Source organism: Oenanthe melanoleuca, chromosome 5, assembly GCF_029582105.1.
Source record: "Oenanthe melanoleuca isolate GR-GAL-2019-014 chromosome 5, OMel1.0, whole genome shotgun sequence".
Lineage (NCBI taxonomy): Eukaryota > Metazoa > Chordata > Aves > Passeriformes > Muscicapidae > Oenanthe > Oenanthe melanoleuca.
Window position 1 is genome coordinate 30,091,503 of NC_079339.1, and position 25,881 is coordinate 30,117,383.

The window sequence follows — 25,881 nt, forward strand, 5'->3', positions numbered from 1 at the left end:
GATTAATCTTCTGCACCTGCAGGACCCCCAACACTTCTGATGTGGGTATCTAGCACTCCTATTACAGCACCTGCCTTTGCTAAGGGTTGCACAGGACAAGCTGCTGCTGCTGCAAGTGGGATGGAGGAGCCAATCTTGGCTGTTCTTAGTTTTAGCAGCATGTTCTAGAAGTTGATTGAGGGCCCTGGCATCAGCTCTTTGATCACACTAACAGTTTCAGTTGTGAGAGTCTAATGCACCAGCCCCTGCAGATAGCCAAAATTTCAAGGCATCTTTTCATGTGAAAGGGGGCAGGCCTGCCTGGGCATAATTACAGGCACTCAGACTGTTTTGCCTTGTGGCTGCATCAAGGGCAGCATGGCTCAGAAGTCTCCAAGTGAAGCCTTCAGAATCAAACGTGCCAGCTACTCATGCTGTGCGACAGCCACAGTGCCTTCAGGTAGGTACAGCTACATGGAGGTAACAGCTCAGGGCACCCCCTCAGCAACCCTGTGATGTAGAGTGCAGAGAATATCTTGTATCCAAGCCAAATTTGACACAAATAACACATCAGTGATGCAGAGATGGATTGCAAAACATAAATAAAACCAGAGCACAAAAGGTATACATATAAATGTCCTTGGTGGTTTATTGTTCTTTGTATGTAAGAAGCTTTATTGTACAACTTACACAACTTTAGAATGGAAAAATGGTTAAAAATGTTTACAAAAAAAGCATGTTCTTAGAAAATTATACTAGCAAAAACATTGGGAGAAGGGAAGCAAAAAAATCTTCAGTGTGCAAACCTTTTATAAAAATAGAAATACTAACTCTACAGGTAGCATTTCATGATAAATTATTTAAATAGCCTATCTACACAATTATGTGATTAACTATTACAATGGCAATGAGAAAAATAATTTATAAAAATACAAGCAATGGTATACAAGATGACAGGAAAAAATATAATACAACATTAGAAATTGTATTTGACTTTTTTTTTTCCAATGCCATTTCCTTTCTGGGAATACATTTTCTGCAAAGAAATTTTGACTATGTACAGCATTAACTTTTTAGTACTACAGTAGCTTTAAAGTTTGTTAGACATTTGAACTCTGCTTGCTCCAAAGGTTTTTCTCAGTCACACAACAATGAGGTAATATTTGTACGTAAAACTTTCACCATGTTCATTTCTTTTTGTTTTTTGAAAAGACAAGGAAATATTATAGGTATAAGGATGGTGCCCCTTCTGTAGGGGAAAACAGTCTTTTAATGTACATCAAGGCATCTCCCTCTTTTGCAAGGAGCTCCTGAAATTGTCTAGTCTGTGATGAATTCTCTCCTTTGTAGCTGCACATCACTAGTTACAAACTGAGCACGGAGTGGCCCAAAAAGCTATTAAATGGTTATTGAGGGCTGTCCTTGTGCTCTTACTGCAATCTCCTCAGGGCAGCTATCCTGGCTCTGGGTTAGGCCACTGACCAGTGGTAAAGCATCACAGACATCTCCCAGCACTAGAGAACACTAGGAGGGTGGATGGCATTCCCTCACCTCTAGTGCTATGGATGGGACAGAAACTGCTCCCATCTAAAGGGACTTCAATTTTAGCACTGCAGAACTGCAGCCTGCCAGGCCACCAACTGCCTTGCACAAAGAAAGAAAAAGCCAACATTGAGCTCAGACTGAGAAAAACAAACATCCCATTGCTCACACCGTCACTTTTCCTTGCGCCTCAAAGCCTTTATGGGAAAATTGCTCTTTGTAACAAATACATCACCACTATCTGCTCCAGACAAGGTTTTTTTTCTCAACTAAACCCCCTCTAGTTTCAGTATAGAACAGAGATAATAAATAATCTGTATTTACAATCTTACAGTCATGAAGACTTGTAACAATGATTAGGTGGATAGTCTTGACGCATTTCTCGTTGTTTTAATCAATAATCCCTCACTCATAACATCAAGAATAGGCAAAAATAAATATTTTACAATTTTATCTACAGGCCCCTTTTCCTCCCCTCTAAAGAAGCGAGGGGTTTAAAACATCTATGGCATGTAGAAAAGGAATGTTTTTATTACATTATTTTTGTGCCTCTTTAACCATAAAAAGTGAAGCATGTGCTGGTTTCCTGAAGGACAGCACAGTACTAGCTGAGATGGTGGTGCTTTCTGGCACCTTATCTTAAAGAATACATTTGAAGGTAAGCAAGATCTGCATTTCAATCAGGAAAAAACAGAATCTAATCATAAATCCCAGTTCTCCCAAAGCTGGTGTGATCCAGTGTACCAGTTTTCTTTTCCCCCTGCCATGACACAAATCAGTTTTAGGGTATCTGTTTTGTCCTGCCTAGTACAGCAGCTGATCTAGCTCACCACAAGTAGAGTAAGGCTATGTTTTTATCTGAAAGGTATTACATAGAAAACAATTTCTCCAAGTTAAATGGATGTTAACCAAATTAGCACAGCCATCCTTAAAAATTCTCTACCCCATAAAGAAAAAAGAAAAACCTAGAGTTCCCCCTCCCACCCAAACCCCCTCTCCCCCACACAATGAAAGGTCTTCAGTTAAGTAGTCCACAGCACATCCAAAGATGTTCTTTTAAAAAATGCTACTCCATGGGACCTCCAGTTAGAGAGGCAGTGACACCGCACTGTGATAAACAGCAAAAAGTCTTTCCTACTGAAAGAAGTGTGCTTGTTCAGTGACAATTCTCATTTGCAAGACACATTTGTTTCCTTCCACTTCAGCAGAGGTCAGATACCAAGCATGTTCTCACTTTCATTCTCTCAAAAGCATTCTCTTGAGGCAGGTCATGTGTTCGAGTCCACATTTACGCAGAAAGAAGAAAGGAAGGAATAATATAATGGTCCCAGGATTTGTAAGGCTAAACGTTTCAAAGGTGCAATTACCAGCATTTTTAAATAGTCTCTGAATCCAACAATCTTGTGATTATGAATCTGGGAAAAAAAAAGGAGATATATATTTAAATATTTCTGTGTATTATGGATTATTATGTCCAAGTCATTAATGCCGAGAGACATTTGTAGAGAAAACTGGAAATACTTTCAATTAGGTACTTCCTTGAGTTAGACTTCATAATAATTAGATTATGAAGTCTAACTCAAGGAAGTATCATTACATAATGAAGTGACAATTTCAGAAGACTAGGACAGCTGGAACAAATTGTGTACCCTTAACCTCACTGAACTTCAAGACTGCAATATAAGGACAACCTTCTACTTTGCTTACTTTTAAGCAAATAAGATTTTTACTTGCTAAAGTCAATATATTGCATTTCTACCCTAGATTTTGTCAAATGTGCTCATTCATTCTAGTCAGCACTTCAAAGAAGATTCAAGATGTATTTCATTTCTTGAAGTCAACATGGATTTCTGATACTTTGAAATAACACAACAGAAATATACTTAGATTTTATATATTTAAATTTCTAACTGTGAAGAGTTTATCAAGGTGTCGTGTTTCTGCTTGCAGAACTCTTGGAACCTGAACCATGAAAGATCACAGTTGAACTTTCCCTCTTGGCTCTTATGTCTTGAGCTTTCTTGAAACAATTCATTTATACAGGATCTCTAAAATGCAATGTCATCCTTACCTCTGCATTCATATTTAAGATCTGAGAAGAACACCATTTCTTGAGAGAAGACAAATAATCCTAGCCGACCACCAGCATAGGTTTTGTCGTAGATTGGTCCTGAGTCTGCCATGATTTTCTTCCCTTCATACATTACAACCCTACAAAAAGACAACAGCTCAGCCATTTTGACAAGGTCCTGTGAGGCTCATCTTCTCAGACACCCACTTTTCCTGTGACATTTACTTCAGATAAAAGGATGATGCTCACCTGATGTAGCCGGTCTTTGGTCTATGGCTAAGTCGCCATCTGTATGCAGTGAAGTCTTTCCAGCCTATGTGACGAGGGTCATGCCACAAAGTTCTCACCTAGGAAAGAATGTTTTTTTTTATAAACCAAAGATCAGAGATAACACAGCAGTTATTTTGGCATGAAGGTGCCTTATTAATAAAGGCTGCAAGTAAATCATTAGGCTCTGTAATAGCCTAAAGATAGAAATAATAGAAATTGACTGCATTGTAATTTACTTTTTAAATATGTAAATTGGAAGCTACAGCAGAATTCCAGAAACAATTGATTCACTGCTGCTGGAATGCCTGTCTGCAGCAAGCAATCCCATTAATTGTATACAATTTTTTGCTTGATTAGGAAAAGTTACAAAGCTACTGGTCTTTCCCAAGAAACCTACATGATCAGCATGTGCAGGCCCCCTCCAAGTGTCTAATTCACTGGAAGAACAGCCTGCCTTACGCAGAAGAGTATGTTATTACACTGGAGTACTCATGTTATCACATTAAGAGTGCTTCAGCACATAGTAAGTGGCACTCTTACCTGGCCAGGAGTGTTTCCTGTGTGCCACAGAGCATTACGAAGGTGTTCTCCTGGACCAGTGGTGGAATTCACAACTTTGATGGAGAGACCTGAATAGCCTTGAGCTTTGGTTGGTGTGGAGTCCCAGTAAGACTGGGTGATCTGCTTCCACATGACCACATAAAAACGACTGCTAGATTGGTAGCCAAATACAAAGCCAGCATAATCATCATCCCTTTCTGTATTGATAAAGAAGGTACCACTGAAGTCCACAGCATTGAATTCATCAAAACCTATGGGGACATAAAGGCATAAAGTTTTAGGTGCTACATTTTACAATTCTTAAACAACTCCCTAATAGTTACTCAGGTTCTCTTCCTCTCCCCTCCCCCAACTAAAAAAAAAACCAACAAAACAACACCCCATCTCCACCAACAAACAAACAAAAACCAAACCAAAATCCAAATCAAAACAAAACAAAAATCAAATCACCCCAAACAACAGTTCCTGTTAAATTTTTCCCCTTACCGACTGCAAGGCCAGGGTCACAGTTGACTGTCTGAACCAGTTCTTTACCCTGGTGACGAACAACCCAGTTTGGATCATTTTGGGATGTTCCTTTGGGATCCAGGGGAATCATCTGGAATTTTCGGAAATCAGTCTCACTAATTTCCACATTTTCAGGGCAGATATCATCAATGTCTGGCACGTTGTCTTGGTCAAAGTCATCTTTGCAAGCATCTCCACGTCCATCACCTGTAAGATAAAGGTAATTTTACCATTTTATTACCACTGTTTACTTTGAAGCCTTACAGCTTGGGAATTGAAGTCTGAATTGCAGATCTCTGACTGCCCAGGTACTTGGCAAACACATGACAGAAGCCATAGCAGCTACTGTATAAATGCCCTTTCACTCCAGCCTGATAGGCTTAGGAATAAGTTGGATATGTGGTCATTTTTACATTGATCTTTACTCCTGAGAAGCATTTTAACAACATTATTTTTTTTTTCTGACACTGACATTAGGGGTTTTTTTACTTGGTTTTGTCCAACATTAAATAGTGTGAAAAAACATTAGCATCAAACTATTGGAAGATACTCTTAAAATGTTATTATGATACTGGCTATCTTACCATCAGAATCAGCTTGATCTGGGTTGGCAACCAGTCTGCAGTTATCTTTGTCATCGGGGATACCATCATTGTCATCATCGTGGTCACAGGCATCACCTTTTCCATCCTTGTCATGGTCAGCTTGATTGGCATTGGGCACATAGGGGCAGTTATCAAGGTTATTTTGATGGCCATCTTCATCTATGTCCTGGTTGTTGTCACACTGATCACCGATGAGGTCAGAATCGGTGTCTTCCTGTCAGAGGAGGAAAAAACCCCAATATTTTAAAAAGCCACTTAAAGAAGGCTGAGATAGGAAGGAGTCTCTGAAATAGGAGTCTTAATACATAGAATTAATTGAGATTTCTGTTTGCTTTATTAACAGCTAAGATGGATATAGTGGGTGGATTAATACACACATAACACTGCCTGTGCTAACTGGTTTTATGCTCCTTTAGTCTTTAATTTTAATTCACAGTATCAGAAAACAGTGTGATCATCAGCTATCTTGTGCCTTTGCACATGCCTCTTCTGTCACTAGTCTACCATACTGGATGCAGGGTACTTTATCTCCTACCTTCCCTGGCAGCAATGGGGTTTCAGGGGCCAAGTCAGGGTTGGATTACTCTGTACCTAGTCAGTAGAGACTGTAACATTAAAACAGTCTACCAATGCTTGGTGCTACATCTTCTACACAACAGCCTAATTTTCTCTATCATAAATACTTTTCATGCTCCTGATTCATCAGTCAAGACATTTGTTCCCTGGTGGTGACACACTAGTTAGTTAATGCAGTCTGTCTGCTGATCACTTATTTTAGCCAATCACTTGCATAATCAGCTTCTGATCTAAGAAAAACAATCCCATCACCCATGAGGTTGCCTCACATTTAGCCTAATAGTCTTGTGAACACAGGTGGATGACTCTGGTGTAGACAGAAGGCATACCATACACTGTTGGAATAGCTACTAATTTTGGCACTTGAAATCTAATATCTCCACTTCTAGAACATGATTAGGATAGTGTTTGGAAAGCTATTGGAGTCTTGTAATTAAGATTTCAAAGTCACGAGAGAAATGATCTTCCTGAAAGGAGCTGCCTCAAAGGATCTTCAGGCAATTCCATCCCTCAAGTGGGGAAGCAGTAAAGCAAGTGATAATGACTGAGACATTTTATATTATCTGTTTATATCCTTCAAGTAACACTGCTTTTAGGCTGCATGGCCACACTACACTACATTCCACTGATTTGCAACAGCTTTTATAACCCTTCAAACATTCCAGTTATATTCCAGAAGCTATTAAACTGACAGTTTAACTAAGTATTTTAACTGACAGGATGTCACAGGCTTTATATACTTCTGCTTTTGGTTTTTGAATCAGTAAGTTGTCTACAAGTCCAGATCCCCCTGGATTTTTATTAAGGTGAATTTTAAGTGTCAGAATATGACTTTTTCTTAGGGAAAAGCAACTTGTATGCCTTCTACTTACTGCTAGAAAAGTTACCTTCTAAAATGCAGCTGGCTTCAATCTCAGGGACAAAGTTTAAAGAACAACTTTGTGTCTAAGTGAACACAGCACTACTACAGCTATGAAGAGAGCAGTTTCACTACCCACATTTTACACAATGCTCCCAAAGTATTTCATATTCTCACTGTGAGAATCACCACAACTGACAAACCTAAGAAATGTTTAGGTGGCAAGTACATGCAGTAGTCTCACAGATCTTCACTATAGCTACTTTTCAGAAAATACCTGGTAGTGATTCAAACTCTGAGGGCATGTTATTTGATAAAGGCACCATTTGGGAAAGTAATAAGAATGATTTTTGACAAGTCAAATTTCAGGTGTAACCTGTTGAAGTATTTTCTACAACACACAACATGCTGTATTTTTTAGCACACTAGTCCTCTACTTATATAATTCAAATCCCTTACCTGATCAGGGTTGTGTTCCAGTGGACAGTTATCACATTGATCTCCAACACCATCCAAGTCTGTATCCCTCTGGTCTACATTGTAGACATACTGGCAGTTGTCCCTTTCATTAAGCACCCCTGTGAAAGTTAATGAATGGAAGTTAGACATCTAAATGCTGCAAAGGACTGTATAAAGCCACCACACACTTCTTGATACCTTTTTTAAAGCATTTTGAGCAGCATTTAAAAGCCTTGAAACATTACTCATCACTAGCTCTGCCACACATTTCTATTCCTACTGCCTTATGAGAGTGGAGCTAGAATTGAACTATGCCAAAATGTATATATTCCAAAGTGAATTTCTATTAGCCCTAACTGTTCCTTATTAGCCTTCATGTCCTGAAACCACCACAAGGGAACTTTTTTGTGTTCAGGGATGAAGTTTTGGTGGGAAATCAGGATTACACTGGGTTCATTTGATTAATGGCTGATTAGAAAAATCATCTAAAGGAGTGGTTAGAGGCCACCTACCATCTCCATCAATATCTATTGCACATGCATCTCCTTCCCCATTGTTGTCAGTGTCAGTTTGATCAGGGTTGTGATTGTAGGGACAGTTGTCACAGCGGTCACCAACATCATCCCTGTCATAGTCATACTGCTGTGGGTTGTAGATGAATGGACAGTTGTCCTGCAAAAGTGAGAAAAATCAAGTTTTAAAAGAGTCATATTAACCAGATTCTGCTTATGCTTGTACTGCTATACGAAAGAAGAAATGAAAGGTGGGGAAACAGTAGCATCTGAATTTTAACTATCTCAAAACACCCATTGCTGGCATGAGTGTATGAATGGCTGAATGAAAAATGAAAATTGACTTCCAAAGCTCAAACAGCTGCAGAGAGTTTGTCTGCACAGTTATACATATTTAAGGTTTCTAGGATAGCTGTCAGTGCCAGCAATTTCCAATGGTCCTCTCAAGGTTAGAAGCTAGACCCCAGCTTTGGGAAGGGGAATGGGAAAGCCACATTCAAGGCTGTTTTCTGTTTCCTTACCCGATCATCAGGAATGCCATCATCATCATCATCATCGTCACAGGCATCACCAATCCCATCCTTATCATAGTCTTCCTGCCCTGAGTTAGGCAGATTAGGGCAGTTATCCTACAAAGAAAGAAGTACACAGAGATGTTCACTCCTGCCATTATTACAATATGAATTTGAGCAGGAGAAATCTAATCAGAAGGCAAAATTGTATTACCTCAATCAGGTAGGAGTAACCTTACTGTAATTCACTTAAATTAGTCATTACAGTGATAAGTCTAACAAAGCCACAGTTAAGTTATTTTTAAAATAAAGACTGCTTTTGAGAATCTTACCCTGCTTTTCTTCCCTTGGAGATTGCTGTCAGAACAGAGCTGATATAGGTATGACCTAAACTAGAATCTTCCTAGAACATTTACAACAATCAGGATTCATTTTTTCCCACATCACAAGAATATATAAAGCAGTACAGCAACAGCAGGAGACTCCTAACAATGCTTTGACAATGGTATCCCTACACCTCCTCTATCCCTAGAAAGCTATTTACAGAGGGAATAGTTTATAGCTTAGGCTGTTATAATGGCAGATGATAAAAGAGTGTAAACTTACTTTTTTACAGTGGTAAGTAGCATTGGCAACACAAACCAGGTTCTCATTTGGCCATCCATCCAAGTCAGTATCTTCTCCACAGATGATGCCATTGCCAGCATAGCCTGGTTTACATTCACAGCGATACATGGGGTCACTAAAGTGGCCAAGGTAATTGCATTTGGCATTCTTGTTGCAGTCATGTGTTCCATCTGTGCATGGATTACGTGGCTTGCAGACCTAGAAGACCACACACAAAAATTAAACCCACTGAAAACATTGTTTTATCCCTCACTTTTCCCTCAAATTCAAATACGTACTAATCAATCAGGAAAAGAAAAAAAAACCCTGGCTTTTTTCTGGTCCTCAACTCTAGAACCAGTCTTAGCACTAATTATTTTTCTTGTTCAAGCCTTATGTATTATCAAATGGAACCAAGCACTAAGATATCTGAGGCACATACTATTGTATCAGTGAAAACTGATTTACTCCTGAATTACTCTTAAAATTATTGGTAGCCTCTGAACACTCCACGACTGTGGAGGTCAATGATACTTAAAACTCCTTTTGATCTTTAAAAGAAACTAGTTAATGATTCTGTTCTGAATCACGAATGATAATGTTTCATTAAATGCTCCAAGTCTTTTTTACCTAAAACATATAGGTGTTTTCTGTTTTTTAGAAACTTTGTGTGAGATTTCATAACCCAGAACAATTCTCAAAATGCCAATACCTGTTTGTTAGTCATGGCATCCTCAACACTGCGGCCAAATGGCTGTGTTCCAGTGAAACGTGGTGGACAAGGCAGACAGTTGTAGCCAGGTTCAGTATTCTCACACCTGTGCACTCCATTGAAGACAAAGCAGGCATCAGGAACCTCTTTGCACTTAAATATGAATTTGAGATAAAGGAGAACAACAGTTAGCATTGTAAAACAGTGATTCTATTCTCCCCTTTCTGTTTTCTTTCATTCCCTTTCAAGAAGCAAACTGTAGTCTTCTTACCTCATCAATATCTTGGCAGTGAATACCATCACCATGGTAGCCAGCAGGACAGGCACCACACTTCCAGGAACCATCAGGGGCACTGGTGCACGTAGCCCCCGCAAAGCAGGGATTAGACAGACACCCATCTGTGAAACAAGCAGGGAAATGTTATGATGAAGGATGCTTTACCATGCTGCTACAGTACTGTATTTGGCTGATATCCTGGTTAAAACTCTAGCACTTGAGGTTTGCAGACTTTACATTGGTATTTTCAAGATTATCAACAACCTTCAGGTGTTTAAGGGCAAATGGATACTCACCAATTGGACAGTCCTGTTTGTTGCAGACCTGAGTCCCTCTAGCTTCACCTACACAAGTCTTCCCACCGTACTGAGGCTCGGGATTATTGCAGAGACGGCTCCGTTTCTGAAGGCCTCCTCCACATGTCACTGTGCAAGCATCCCATGGAGACCATGGTCCCCAGTTGCCATTAACTAAAGGGAAAAGTTAGAAAACATGTATAGCTTGAAATTCAGTGCTACAACTAGTTTCTACCTAAGGGCTTTACTTTTGTAGTGAGAGCAGTTTAAACACTGTTCTGACATAAGTAACAGAATTAATGGACTCCATGGAAAAGGCATAAAAATAGTTTTATCTGAAACTAACCTGTGAGGTTTCACATAGCCCACCTCTAAGTTTAAAGAGAGAAGAATACTAGAACAAGCTTATTCAGTAACTACTCAGGACATTCACTATTTAAGCTACCAATACTAGTTAACACCAGGACACTTACTTGGGCAAGGATCTTTCTGGCAGGGCTTGTTTTCTCTTGCTTCACCCTCACAAGGTTTGCCATTCAGCTGTGGTACTGGAGAGTTGCAAAGACGAATTCTGGTGATGATGCCCGTGCCACAAGTGACAGAACATGATGACCATGGTGACCAGTGACTCCAGCCACCATCCTGTTTAACTGTAAGAGATTTCTGTTATTCATAGTTTCTGAAGACTTCAGCTGTACAGCACCTAGGACACAGCATGTACCAGGACTGTACCAAAGATTCCATGTGTAATGGATAGCCTCCTGACTGTCACAGATCAAGTTTTGCAACTAGGGAAATTTCATACCTAAATTGGCATCACATTTCGTTCTGGGAGCAGTGCCCAAACATGCCTGTTTACTGCATTAACTGTCTGCTCCCCTCTACCTTGTTAATACAAGTCCTTAAAGCTTGAAGCCCAGGATCCATGCCAGTGACAGAGCCACATGTTAATCTTTGCTCTTAACATGCATCCAATAAAAGCAACCTCTGTTTTACCAGCTGCATGAGTAGCTAAGTACTTACATCTCTTATCACACTCCTGAAGGTGGCAAGTCCGAGTCTGCACAGAGGAGCCTTCACAGCGGTTATTGAGGCTGTCACAGGAACGGCCTCTCTGCTGAATCCCATTACCACAGGTCACAGAACACGAGGTCCATTCAGACCAAGGAGACCATCCATCATCTGCATAGTCGCTAGCTGCAGAGGGATACAGCTCTGAGTAAGACTCCAGATACATGCTTTTCCATGTCTTTTCTCCCACCCCTCTCTCCACAAAAAAGGACACAACTGCCCTCAGAAGCCACATGCATCTTCCTTCTTTTATGAGATAAAGGCCATGAACTCAAACATTTCAGTATGTTGCATATTGTAGAAAATATCTGAACATGTATCACATAAGTGATTAGCCTCAAAGAAACATCAGCTTAACCTACTTCAGAAGTACAAGGTTACCCTTGGAGAACCAGTTCTGGTATACTGCAGAGCAGTGTGTGCCCAGTGAGATGTGGCCAACTGCTACAGAGCTGTGAAAGTATTAAGTACTTACGCCAGCACCGAGGGCAGCACTCCCCATCGGGCACGGTGGCATTGGAACAAGGCATGAGAGGACAGGACACTTTCCGGCATATAGTGGCGGAGTTCTGTAAAGAGTTGTGACAATGACAGTTACCAAGTGGAATATCAACAATGTCTGGAATCTGGTTAAATAATAGAGACCTCTTCTGCAGAACTTTAAGACTCAGCTGCATATTTAAAGCAAAGACCCTTGTATTTAGAGCTAATACAACTCAATTTTTAGTCGAACTTAATCTTGTTTGCATTCTCACCCATTATTTTTTAGTCAAAAAGCAGAAACATTTTAGTTCTCTAAAAGTTTATCAGCGAGCAGACAGTCATTGAGTAAATTACTATTATGTGATACCCAAAGTACAAGGTCAGATTTCAAAGGAATAAAACAATAATGAGAAGCCAACTTCCTTTTCAGTTAATATGGATTTAAGATGATTATATGGTACAGATAAAGAGTTTAGTGGACTCTGCTCAAGCACTATGCAATCTAGAACTTATACTTAGAGGTTTTTGATCTGTAAGCCAACCAGGCAGGGTAAGAACACCCACCTCCAATCTCAATAAGAGCTAAAGGGCATTCTGTAGTTTTTCTTCTTGAAGGTAGCAGCTTGGTCAGAAGAATGCTCCTATGATTACTATTTAATCTCCCAAACAAATTACTATATTAAGGCAATTACAACTAACATTGAGTAAGCAGGTTGGTAGGAACAAGGCAAATGCAAAAGTCACAGTATCATTTGCTGACTACAAGACAAAAGGTATAGAGGGCTCAAGAAGCAGATGCAGAATATGAATTGCCTCGTATTGCACATATACAAATAGTCAGCTTTTAGTTTCTAAAGAGTGGCATGCTAGTTAACCCACTCTTTGGTACACTGGTATCCCAAAATGCTTTTGCTAAGGTATAGTTAAATGTAACAAGAAAGTAATTTAAAGAAACCCTGAAACTGTATGTTTTATGTATATTTATAACATTGGGCAGAAGCAAAACACAAAGTGTAAGTATCTTGCCAGGTGATTCTGGGATTTAAACAGCTAAACTGAAATCCAAAAGGGATTGCTGTTCCATATAATCTGTACATGCTAACAGGACACACCTAGAAGCATTTTTCCACATAAACACCACAAGTTTAAGTGCCTTTACTGAGTACCAGAATGTCTTTTTCTACTAAGTCAGCAGGAGGTTCAGTGAGGACAGAAGGTAGATCAAGCAAAGCTGATAGTACTATACATATATTCTGTTGATGCTTACTTTTAGTTTACTGATGGACTTATGTAAAAAATACAGGCATTCTCCAAATCAAGGAAAAAAAAAGTGTAAATAGCTATATCAGAATGATGTTTCATACAGCTTTCTAGAATACTGCTGTTGAGATGAGGTATGGAAACTGCCTTTATAGCAGAGATATAGTAGAATGAAATAAATGGAGTAATTCTGCAGCCTCTCTAGTATACCCAGTTCTGTGTATGATTCACTCTCTCAAACAATGCCATTTAGAAATATCTGTTAATTCCAATTTATGAGTTTATACTCAGGTGATTTGTGAATGAGGAATCTTACCTGGCAAGTACATTCAGTGCAGCTGTCAATGGTCCACTCCTCTTTATTTTTGTGGAGGACTCCATTATGAATGCATGCTCCAGGAGTGATTTGGACTACTTTGGCAATGATTTCATTTTCTTCAGTCTTCGGGGTAAGAAGCAAAAAGAAGATATTTAGAATTTAATACAGAAATACCCTTTTTCAAAAAAGTCAAAGTCAATGTTTTTGCTGTTTACACAGGCTCTCAAAAGTCAGGTTATAATTAATTCACTAAGTGCTAGTTAATGAAAGGTACCATGAAATTAACCATCACTCACCACTTTGCGAACTCTGTCTTGAAGTGTTGTAACCATGGACCGTAGCCCTTGCAGTTCCACAAACATATTAGTCAGTTCATCACAGGAAAATCCACAGACTGCTTGGATGTCCTTTGTTTTATGGCCAATGTAATTAGTGCGGATAGCTGGGCTGGAACCATTGATGGGGTTGTCCAAAGTAATGGTTGCACTAGTGGCTGAGAGAAAAAAAAACAGACGTGAAGTAAACGCATTTTATACCACATGCATTTATCATTCCAGGCTAACACCTGCTAAACAGCTGCCACCAGATTCATTAGGGTGCCTGCAGAAATATAATCTTATTTCTTATGCAATGTGGATTTGCATGTCAGCATACTTCTGAGTTCTGCTTCAACTTGTCTCTCTAACGTAATGAGAAATCTTATTTTTAATAGGTCACTGGATTCAGAAGATTGTAAACTTACAGCTGGAGCAGCCTTTGTTCCGCAGGATAGTTTCCAGAGTAGTTCCAAACACAAACCGCACATTCTGCAGCAGACCCTGTGGACAGAGGAAGAATTACAGCTACTTGCAGCAACTGCAAGGGGAAGAAGTACCACTGGCACTTGAAGACTGGAGGTCATGCAACATCTCACAGAGCAATTTTGTGACGGACAGACAGAAAAGTAAAACACATTGCTCTATTCTTCTTAATGAAAACCAGCCCTGCTTCCTAGCAGTCTTATCCTTAAGCATAAGGACTTGGCGACTCTCCAGGCAGGAAGGAAAAAACCCACGGATTTCTGAATCTCATATAAGAGCAATGAAGCTGAAACTACCTGTCTGGAAGCTTCAGAGCTTTCTTATTGCTGCAGAAAGTTCCATCCCTGTAAATCTAAAGCTTTTCCCTTCAAACTCCATTAGTAAAGTTTAGTAGATTTAGAGGTCTCTGTCACTATTTAGCCTCGTTGAGTAGCTAATGCACCTTCAGAACAGATGACTGAAAATTCTAGGCAAAAAACATAAGCGAAAGTCTTACCTGGAAGTTGTCATTGACTCCCCCTTTGGCAATACGGAGCCTGGCACTGCTGGCCAGGTCCCTAGTGAAGATGTTCTGGATGGGGATGTCCAGTTCAGCATTCTCCATTTTCTCACACCCCACATAGAGCTGAGCTCGGTCTTCCTGCACAAACAGGGTGATATTCTTCCAATGTCCTGTAGCTAGTAAGACATCCTCTACTGACACTAACTGCTGCTTGCCATCAACAGAAAGGCTCAGGTCCAGGGAGCCTGCCTTGCCATTTGACACTACACTGAAGACATGACCAGAGCCATCTTTCTGTTCCACGGAGAGCAGGGTGCCTCTGCTCTTCTTGGCTTGCCGGAGAGTAGCCAGGAGAATGAAGCCCTTCTCAGCATGGATGGCATCTAATAAGTCTTGGAACTTCGAGTCAGGGACAGCAGGGATGCGACTGGCATCCTCAATGCGGTAAGCAGGGCTGGAGGATTCCGGTCCCTTCACCAGGTACACCCCGGGGGCCCGGCGCCCGGCTCCCTTCCGCATGAAGCCAATGAGTTCAAAGAGATCGAAGACACTGTTATCATCATTCCTCGACTCTGCAGAGAGAGATCAGGACAAGCATCGTGAGAAAAGGACAAGAGGCTGAGTAGGTGCAAATCTCCCAGGACTGCTTAACATTCTGGCTCCTGGTGCACACCTGCAAGGCACAGTGCCTCACATCAGAGCACAGACAGTAGCTCTGACGGTGCAGCAGTCCCACCAGGAGCTGCTGTGCAGCAGTACATGTGCATTCTTGTACGGGAGCCAGTCGGCACAGGAGTGCCAGGTACCCGCTGATTGACACACAAAGGTAGCAGCCGTTCTGGCACCTCATTACACTCTAGCAGCACAGAAATAGAGAGCAAAGCCTAGACTGCAATATTCCTATGCTAGGACATGGCAAAGCAACATGGCATAATCCAGCTGAGTGACAGCAGTGCAGCAGCAGCTTCTCTATATCACCCTACCACAGACGGCAGTCTGCTACCCCGTTCCTTCTTCAGCCGGTTCCTACATCATGTTCCTCCTTTCCTCTGCTCAGCGCAGAGGTACACAAACTACACGCTCAAGTTCTGGAGACTCTGCGTTCCTGTTTCTGAAGGTTACACAAATTCCACACAAAAAATAAGTTTCCCGTTCCCAAATAGGTGATCCTCAGGTTAAAACGCTTTTGTTCATTGAGAGCTTTGGAGCACTTTACCACGGAGCACAACTTCATCTGCCTACACAGGCATCAAAGTTATTTTTTGTTCCTCCCTTACCTGACTGCCCCGGGTACCAGCACAGAGTTGGCCTTACCTGCAGTGCGCTTGGTCTCTGAGCCGCCGAGCACGAGGAGCAGGAGGCAGAGAGCAGTCGCTGGCCCCATGGCAAAGGTCTGTCTGTGAACTAGCCTGGGGACACACACGAGGAAGGTCACCGCGCTGCCGTCGCACCCTCGGCCGGCGCCAGGGAGGCTCCGGCCGGCAGGGAGCTGCGCAGCGGGCACGGGGCAGGTGTCCCGGCCAACCTCAGACGGGACAGCGAGAGCCGCTCCAGCACTTACCTGCGGGAAGAGCGATGCGGGCGGGCAGCGCCGGTCTCTGGGTAGCGGCACCGGTATCCGCGGGTGCCCGGCTGTCCCGGCGCGGGAGGGCTGGCAGCGGCGGGCAGCTGCGGCGGCGCTGCCGGGACTCTGCGGGCGCCGGCCGCCGCGCGCGGCTATAAAGGGATGGCTCGCATTCCTGGGCGCACGGCGGGCCAATCGGCGGCGGCGGGGCAGGAAGCGGGAGGCGGGAGCCGGGTGGCTCCGGGGCCAGGGACAACTTTCCGCAGGGGCCGGGGGGCGGGGGCGGGCGCGCCCCGCGGGCCGGGGGAGCGGGCGGCCGCGGAGCCGCTCCCGCCCGGCGGCGCCGCGAGGGGGCGCTGGGCCCGCGGGGCCTCCCGCCGTCCGGATCCCATCACCTTCCCATCGCCTTCCCCGCCGGCAGCGGGAGCGCGGCGAGGCCGCGGGGCCCGAGCTGCCCCGGCCGGCCGTGAACCCGCCAGGCTCCCGCTGCCGCCAGCCCCGCCGCCCGCCCGGCGTGCCGGGCCTGCCCTCGGGCCCGCGGCCGGCCGTGCGCACCTGGCGGGGCCCTGCAGGAGAGGTGCGGCCGGGCGCCGCTGCCGCCGGCTGTCCCGAGGCGCTGGCGAAAGCATCCCTCACCTAATTAACCCAGTTCACTTAATGAGACCTTCTGTGCCTGCCCACTGGTTCCAATACACAGCACACGGGACACTGGGTTCACGAAAGGGGAATAATGTGAATTCCCGTTAGCCCGTGCTGCCCAGCCTTGGAAGAGCCGGGCCCTGAGGGGGAAGAGAGGAGAGAGGACGGCAGGCTGGAGCAGCGGGGACCTGCCCTCTCCTCTGCACTCCACCTCTCCCTGTCCCTGGAGAAAGGTGTGTGGGGATGACCCTCAAACATAGGAATAAAATTGCTATCTTTGTACTGCAGCTGAGACTCTGCCATAGCAGCTTTGTTTAATAAACAAAATGACTAACCTAACTTCACCTAAGAATTACCCACGTAATGTGAATTCCAGGTAACAGGAAATCTAAAGGTTAAAAGGTAGGTTCCCTACATCATGTCATATTCTGAATTATTAAAAGTGGCTTGAGCGTGTGAAACTGCTTTGAAGTAATTGAATTCCAAAAATGGTCAATTCCTCTGCATTCCCTGGCCTTTGTATGCTTGGCATGTGCTTCTGTGGAAAGTGGAGTGTCAGTGAACGAGAAGGACCTAGTCAGGCAATTGCGTGTGTGGGGAGGGAAAACTGGAGTGAGCAGTGACTGAGTTGGACTCTGAACTGTGTAAAATGCATCAGACAATTGTGCTGGCTAATGTATGAGGAGGAATTACTGCACTATGGATTATCCTAGGAAATGCTCTGGGAAATTCTTGGCCCAAAGATTGAGATAGCTGCAGAATTGTGTATATTAGGGCAAAGCCAAAATTATTGTCTGCCCTTTTACTTAGAGTATACCATCTGAAGTAGGCTTCCTTACAGTACAGTGATTCATAAAAGAAAAACCTCAAGTGTCTCAAGATAAAGAATTGAGAGAGAAGTGATGGTGATGATGAGAGCCTTGTCTGTAAAAAAAACCCTAAAAGATCAAGAGAGAGAGCATGTAAGATACATGGGCTGCTCTATCCTGGACAGGTTTAACTTTTTATGCTAGTTGAGATAATTTTTCTCCCTTCTTGCAGTCAGTATTCTCAGCAGAAAGCTGAAGAGCATAGTGAATGCAATAACATATATCACAGAGTATTTTGCTTCTGTAAGTATAATGGTACAAAAAAGAACAGCTTACCTGTTCACTGTTTGCAAAATAAGGAATTGGTTGGACAGTCACATCCAGTGGGTGGTGGTTAAGGGCTCAGAGTCCTGATGGACATGAATCTCTCAGGGGTCCATACTGGGACCAGTTCTATTCAATGTCTTTCTCAATTACGTAGAGGAAGGGATCATCAAGTTTGAAGATGACACCAAGCTGAGCGGTGGAGTTGACACACCTGAAGGATGGAATACCATCCAGGCAGACTGGGACAAGCTCAGGAACCAGCCCAAGGAAATCTCATGAGATTTAACAAGGCCAAATGCAGGGTGCTGCATCCAGGTTAGACAACCCCTTGTATCAGCACAGGCTGGGGATGGACAGATGGAGAGCAGCCCTGATGAGAAGTACCTGGGGTGCTGCTGGCTGGGAGGCTGGACATGACCCAGCCATGGGCACTGCCAGCCCAGAGAGCCAAGTGTGTCCTGGGCTGCATCCAGAGCAGCGTGGGCAGCAGGGCAGGGAGGGGATTCTGCCCCTCTGCTCTGCTCTGAGACCCCACCTGCAGGGCTGATCAGCTCTGGGGTCCAGCACAGGGAGGACAGGGACCTGCTGGAGGGAGTCCAGAGGAGGGCCACTAAATCAATTAGAGGGATGGAGTACCTGTGCTACAAGGAAACGTTTAAAGAATTGGGATTGTTCAGCCTGTGGATTGACTTTATTGTGGCCTTTCACTACTACTCTTTCAAAAGAGCTGGAGAGAAACTTATTACAGGTGCATGTAGGAGTGGGAAAAGGGGTAATGTCTTTACACTGAAAGAAAGTAGATTTAGATTAGATACTAGGATGAAATTCTTTATTCCATCTCTGGATGGAATGGGGCTCTGAGCAACTTGGTCTAGTGGAAGGCGTACCTGCCTGTGAAAGAGGGAAAGTAAAACAATACTTACTGGTGTATACATTTTGCCCACCACAATTTCTCCCTCTGATGGGAATCCAGTCCCTGGAAATTGCTGTGAGATGGTATTGAATAACATTAGGGCCTGGCCACACCCCCTTCCTGGCTACTGTAAAAAATTAACCCTGTCCTGGCTGAATGTAGGACTGTGGCTAAAGTCAGATGACAAGGCTTTCACCATTTATGGCTTTCATCATTTATGGCTTTCTGTGGCATGATTTCTGTTGCTGTTTATTGTCCTGACAGTAAGGAATGTAATGGTTGCCTCCCAAGGGGAGGTGGATACCTGTTGGAGGAGTGTAGATTTCAATGCAGGGCATAACCCTTCCACTCTGGGGTGGAATCCAGGACATTGCTTTTTGGCAAACCTGTGTCATGTCTGTGAAAGTGTCATTCTACATAATTTGGAGTTAAAAATTATGTTGGTGTGTACGTTCTTGACAAGAATACCTTGTTTATTAGTGTTCTTTTTTTGCAGGCATATTCTGTGTGCTAATCATAGCTGTAATCCATCTGCATGCACAAGTCAGATTGGATTTTTTTTTTTTAAGTTCTTCCATCAAAAATAGATCTTCTCCCATACCAGAAAGAAGTGGGAAATTACAGTGTCTGATTAATAGATAGCTAACTCATTGAGCTGAGCCCTTACCCCTTAAAAAATAGAAATGTTTTAATTTCTTAAAATTGTAGTAGGTGTGCAGCACGTTTGTTTACTAAGAGTCCGATTTTGGGATTTGCAAAATGTACTACAATTTAAAGAGAAGAATATACTTTAAAGGGATTAATTGAGTGATAAAATTTTCCTGCAGGGTTGCATATAGTTTTATACGAGTGTAATGTCAGTAGCATTTTTTTCACCAGAAAAAGTGAAACCATTCAGTAATTTTAAAGCCTTTTTTTTCCCCCTAGAAGGAGAAAACATTTATTTTAAAGAAATATTTAGAATTTTCATCATGAACCAAAAAAATCCCCTGAACTCTATTCCTGAAACTAAAAACATTTACTGTACTTCAGAGTTCAAGTTGGTTTCTTTTGTCTGTGAAGGCATAAAGAGGAAAACCCTAGTATTCTCTGTCAAAAGGCTTTTTCATGTACTTCCTTTGTATGTAGCAGATCAAAAGTAACCGTAGATATAGGCATCTAGTCTCTGCCTCAGTGAAGTATTTCTAGTCAGTGAATCATTAGAGCATGTATTCACATTCAAGCACATGGTAGAGTTTCCTTGGTTTTCATTAGAATTCTTGTGGACATACTTGTGGACATGTGTTTTCAGATGTTTTATTCAGCAGAGGTGACCAAATGTTTGTACATTTATATACTGGGACCTTTGATCCTATGAAGTGAAAGAAAGCTGTTCATTTACATCCGTTAGCAGTCTATGTTCCAGTGTGTTTTTGTGAGTTGTAAACAAGCAGCTGCAGAGCTTATATTCCTCACAGCATAATCATGATGAAGTGAAAAAGAGATTTAACTTTTTGTTCACCTATCAGGGCATCTCTCATCTCCATTACCTTCATATTACACAATCAGGCAGGATTGATTATGCACAAGACAGAACATACACATTTTGCCACAACATGAAACCACACTTTAGCAAAATACCATATCATATACAAATCTTTACCCCATCCTTTTCTTCTTTTAATTAGGCAGAAGCAATCAATTATTGCAGATCCAATAGAACACTCCTAAAAATGCTATTAATTGCTTAATATTGCATAATATCTTCCAATCATCAGGAAAAAAAGCATTGAAAGATGTGTGCAATACATAGCTGGGTGTTGCTGGCAGTCATGTGGTAGAAAAAACGAATAACTTGTATATTAAAAAAGAACTGTTCTGTCATTACACAACTTGAAAGATATGTGTTTAAAATAACTAAGAGAATTGATGAATAAACAGTAATGTGCTCATGAGAGGGAAGATTAACTTTGTGCTAGGAAGTGATGTGCCTGGAGTTTCTTAAAGGCCAGTTGCTTAAAATGGAGGGACAGAAATATAAAATAAAAAGCCTGGTTTGTAATTTCCAATCTTTTCTCTGTGTTATCACAATTTCTGTACCTCTCCTTTTTTATACTTGCACGAAAACTGTTAGTGCAATCTATCTATATTACAGTCTGTCTTATGAACTTGGTCTAGAGTTAACAAGACTAGACAAAGGATGAACTTCACAACTGAGCTGTAAAATAAAGAATACTGGCATTTAGTCATTCCCTTATTCTGCACAACTTTCTGCACAGTTTAATGCAGAAGCAGTTGCACAACATGCACATACAGAGTAAGAATAACCACATTAGGAAGAACACAGACTGGAAGAGATTCCATTTCATGTTGAAGAAGGAGACTGAATAACTAAATTGCCTGGTATAGTTATTTTCAGGCTTTTATTACAAACAATGCCTTGGGGGCAGGGAAGTAAGATGTCTTGCCAAGAGATTATTTTGAGCAAATAAAATGATCTATTAAATTTATGAGTAAGAATCCTTGACACACCCCAGCTGAAACTCACAAGCAGTCTGCTACTTAGTGGAACTGCAAGCCACATAATGTATATACATGAGGTGAAAAGTGCATAGAAAATATGGGTACATATTATGTCTAGCCTTTTCTTTATCCTGGCGGTCATAATAGTTGTGTTGAATACTGCAAAGCCTTTCCCATTCCTGTAAATTTTAGATACATCATTAGCCCTGTTGACTTGCTTACACAAAGTCAAAAATTCTTCAGAATCAGGTTCTTACACGGCTTTCATAGAAGTTATCCTGATTTTCCCTGGGTTTCTTCCCATTAGCTGGTACAGCACTGTGTTTTGGAATTAGGATGAGAATAACGTTGATAACACACTGCTGTTTTAGTTGTTGCTAGGTAGTGTTTATATTGAGCCAAGGACTTCTCACCCCACTCTACCAGCAAGTAGTCTGGGGAGCACAAGAAGCTGGAAAGGGATACAGCCAGGACAGCTGGCACTAGCTGGCCAGAGGAATGTTCCATACCATAGTATAATATCATACTGTATGATAAAATTGGGGAATTGTTGTGGGAATGGTGGCTCACTGCTTGGGAACTGGCTGGGCATTGGTTAGTGAGTGATGAGCAGTTACATTGGGCATCCCTTGTATATTTTAGTTCTTATAATAGTAATAACTAATAGCAGTATTGTTATTATTTTTCCTTTCTTTTTCTGTCCTTTTAATCTTTGTCTTAGCCCACAGTTTTTATTTGTTTTTCTTCTGATGCTCACTGATGGGGGAGTGAGTGGCTGTGTGGTGCTAAGGTTCCTCCTGGGTTAATCCATGACAGAAGTGCAGCCTGCTGTGACTCATGCTTTCTAAATTCAAATCATGTATAGCATTATATCTATATCAATTACTGTTGTCTCCCAAATTGTTTCACTTTAATTACTTTAATTGTTGGGAATGGGAGGAAATTTTGAGAAAGTTGTCTTAGCAGTTTGCTGGATACTGTAACATTGCCAAGTTGCACAGCACGTGGAGTAGAGTAAGCAGTTCTGGAGAGAGTCATGCGGGAGCTAAAGAAGTCTGATGTGTAGCACATACCTCCCTCTTTCCTAGGAACTGAGAATGTATATATCAAAATTACTTCGCATCTGATTTGAATGGGGGTAGATTTTTTTTTTTAGCCAAATTTTGTAAGGAGATGAGACATCTGTGATCATGCTCTGTGTCTGTTTGGATATGTCTGTGTAACAAATTCTTCTCTTCCTACCCCACTGATAACTTTAAAACTGTTTTCAAGCACAGTCAAACACAAATTCAGGAGAGGAAGAGCATTTTTAAGGAAGTTTTATATATATATATATATATATTTAAGGAAGGTCTATGGAAATTGGCATCTGTGTAAGGAAAGACAACCCAAATTGGGGTGCCACTCAGAGGGATCTTGACAAACTTGAGAGGTTGGCCTGTGCAACCCTCATGAAGTTCAACAAAGCCAAGTGTAAGGTCCTGCACCAGTTTTAGGGCAATCCCAAGCATGAATGCAAGTTGGGCAAAGAACAGATTGAAAGCAGCCCCGAGGAGAAGGACTTGGAGGTGTTGATGGTTGAGAAGTTCAGCATGACCCAGAAATGTGCACTTGCAACCTGTGGGGGTCCAGGGAGTCCCTCTGAACCCTCTGTGGGTGAGAGAACCCCCCTGTCAGACCCCTGAAAGACCCCCGAATAGAGCCAGGGGGGTCAGAGAGCTGGGTCCTGCACCATGGGAACATCTGCCTTCTCTCAGAGAAGAAATGCAACCGTTAAGTGAATCTAGAGTGTGAATTAGATAGCTAGTATGTAGAAAAGGTAGTTTTTGGGATGGTTTATATTAGCAGCCACAAGGCCAAGATGGAGGATTTGGGGTGTGGTGTCTTCTTTCTTCTTCTTCTTCTTGTTCTCCATGTTGGTGAGGGATGCTGGGAATCACAGATTGGTTGGGGACAAAACTAGACATAGTAATAAGATATTGTAGTATTGGAAAGATAGTGTAAACATAGAATACGTAGTTTAAGGTATAAAAGATAAGTCTTGCCTTTCGTGGGCAGACTTTCGTCCTGGACACGGTGCTGATCAGACTGCTGCTCGCGAGCGTGAACACTGTATCGATAAGAAATAAAAAACAGACCTTGAGACCGGACGATTGTCTCCTGCAGCCTTTCTTCAGCAGCTTCAAGAATACCCTGCGCCTTGAACCACCATCCTATGTCCATCTGAGTGGTCTTGGGCACAAGGAGACCCTCAGACAGTGACAGCGACCCAGAGAGCCAATCATGTCCTGGGCTGCATCAAAACAAACATGGTCAGCAGGTTGAGAGAGGAATTTCTTTGTCTCTGCTCTGCCCTTGTGAGACCCCACCAAAGTACTGCATCCAGCTCTGGGACTTCCAGCATGAGTAATTTGTGGACCTGCTGGAGCAAGCCCAGAGGAGGGCCATGGACATGATCCGAGGGCTGAAGCACCTCTCCTATGTAAACAGGCTGAGAGTTGGGATGTTTATGCTGGAGAAGAAAAAGCTCCAACGAGACCTTCTAGTACTTAGGAGAGCTTAAAGAGGCTCAAGTACAGCAGACCATTTCCAATTGCCCAACCTGTTTTGTAAACCTTTAGTTTAGTTCCACAGCTTTCCCATGCAGCTTGCTTACTCCTCTCTTCTTGTAGAGTTGCTTTCACAGTAGAGTTTTGTGTTTTGGAAGTGACTGATTTCTTCTTGTCCTTCCTTCAGTAGACATAGAGATTGGTTGCCATCCCCTTACAAGCAATCTTGTATGCATGAAAGCCTCCTATCATGTCTTTCCTTCTAGACTAAACAAAGCCAGTTTCTTCAGTCTCTCTTCATAGTTCATATTTTCTGAACCTCTTCATCTCCACTTTGGACTTTTTCCAGCTTTTCTTTAGCTTTTTGAAAGGCATGGTTATAAAAACTCTTATGCAATGCAATTCTCCATCTAAAGACTTAGTAAGGCTTAGGGAAAAAATTTAGTCTCTTCTATATAGACTATTTCTGGTAGCATGTACTGGTATGACAGTGGTCTCCTCTTTCTTTCCTTGAATTTTAGTTTTGCAAAGTGTCATATCATTAATTTTTGTGCTACCTGCAGTTTAATGCAGACCTTCGGTCATGTCAATGTTTTTTGATGTCTTGCCAGTTATTTTTGCATTGTATTTAATTTCTTGTTCATATATATAGGAGTTGGTCTTCCCTGTGATGAATTTCAACTTTGTTCTTTATATACAAGGCTATTTATAAGGTAAAACAGTTTGCATTTCAACATGGCTTTAGACAACTTTGCTAAGGTAAGTGAAGACCAAGAATGACTGCACAGAGCAAACCAGCAAGTCCTGGAAGTTACTATCAGTATTAGAGGATTTATTACAGAAGTGCTCAAGAATATTTTTAAATATTTGTGGACTTTTTATTCAATTTCAGGGGTGGAAAATAGAGACATGAGGGAAGGACTTGAAAACAAGATTTTAAAAAACTGCCAGTCCAAAATTTTGTCCCTGCAGAGCAGCCCTGGATGTATTTGCCAAATGTAAACGATTTGCTTCCTAAGAATAAGCCTGATTTCCTGCAATGGTAAAGACATCCAAACTTGAAGACCATTTGGAAAATTTTGTCCTAAGGAACCTATCTGAAAACATCAAGCCAAGGCATAAACAAGGCATAAGCTGGAATGTAATTTGAGTGTCTGTATCTAGGAGTACATACTATCTTATGTCTTGGCAACAGGTCTGAAGTAAAATATACAGCCTTGCAGCTATGCTTATTAACTCCAGCACAGCACTCACCAGCAGTGTCTCTGTACCACAGCTGTGTCTAGCTGGCTCAGTCTGTGAGTAGAGTTAATACAAGACTATCTCCATTGTTCATTTAGACAAACACTGAATCTTTGTTCTCAGTCTTTTCCTCAACAGGTAGACAAAGCACTGTACTGCCTCACATTGGCAGCCTAACATTTTTTGTTGATAAAAGTGAAGATTTGAGGATACCAGCTGCAATTTTCTCTCAGAAATTTTTAACCACCTGTAGCTTCCCAGTGCACAGTGGTGCCAAATATACTTATTAAAAGTGTAATTCATCAGCGCAGAATCTCCTTTAGATTGCTGACTGCTGCATGCAATTGTTCACATCCAGTATCTTTGTACACATTCGCAGGTATATACAGATTTAAATTATGCCATTCTTAATCCAAAGAGCCTGTCCTTTCTGGATTTTATCTTTTTCTCTTTCATCACTAAATTACTGAAGGAGAAACAATTCTCAAACTTTACGAAGTTTACCTTCAAGAAACTGTGACTTTCAGTACATGTATTCTCCTCTTATGACTCTTCCT

The 25,881-nt window shown here is 42.0% G+C and overlaps 1 protein-coding gene across 1 annotated transcript; it reads right to left on the reverse strand.

Moving 5' to 3' along the window:
* Nucleotides 1-604: 604 nt before the first annotated feature.
* On the reverse strand, nt 605-16,480 carry THBS1 (thrombospondin 1). The gene is made up of 22 exons (XM_056492732.1): nt 16,341-16,480; nt 16,094-16,188; nt 14,774-15,351; nt 14,220-14,295; nt 13,774-13,970; nt 13,475-13,600; nt 11,891-11,984; nt 11,368-11,541; nt 10,818-10,994; nt 10,345-10,518; nt 10,043-10,170; nt 9,772-9,924; nt 9,060-9,278; nt 8,463-8,570; nt 7,942-8,101; nt 7,430-7,548; nt 5,515-5,749; nt 4,910-5,137; nt 4,403-4,674; nt 3,842-3,939; nt 3,593-3,732; nt 605-2,936 (listed from the first exon to the last, which is right to left on the reverse strand). Exons 2-22 carry the CDS (start codon nt 16,161-16,163, stop codon nt 2,929-2,931), a joined length of 3,534 nt encoding a protein of 1,177 aa, XP_056348707.1. The 5' UTR covers nt 16,164-16,188; nt 16,341-16,480; the 3' UTR covers nt 605-2,928.
* Nucleotides 16,481-25,881: the final 9,401 nt, after the last annotated feature.

Coding starts and splice junctions, on each gene's coding strand:
- THBS1 (XM_056492732.1), bottom strand. CDS start 16,163: ATGGGGCCAGCGACTGCTCTCTGCCTCCTGCTCCTCGTGCTCGGCGGC. Junction 10,995..11,367: donor TCAGGAGTGTGATAAGAGAT/GTAAGTACTTAG, acceptor AATCTCTTACAG/TTAAACAGGATGGTGGCTGG. Junction 5,750..7,429: donor TGGAACACAACCCTGATCAG/GTAAGGGATTTG, acceptor CTCCTCTGACAG/GAAGACACCGATTCTGACCT.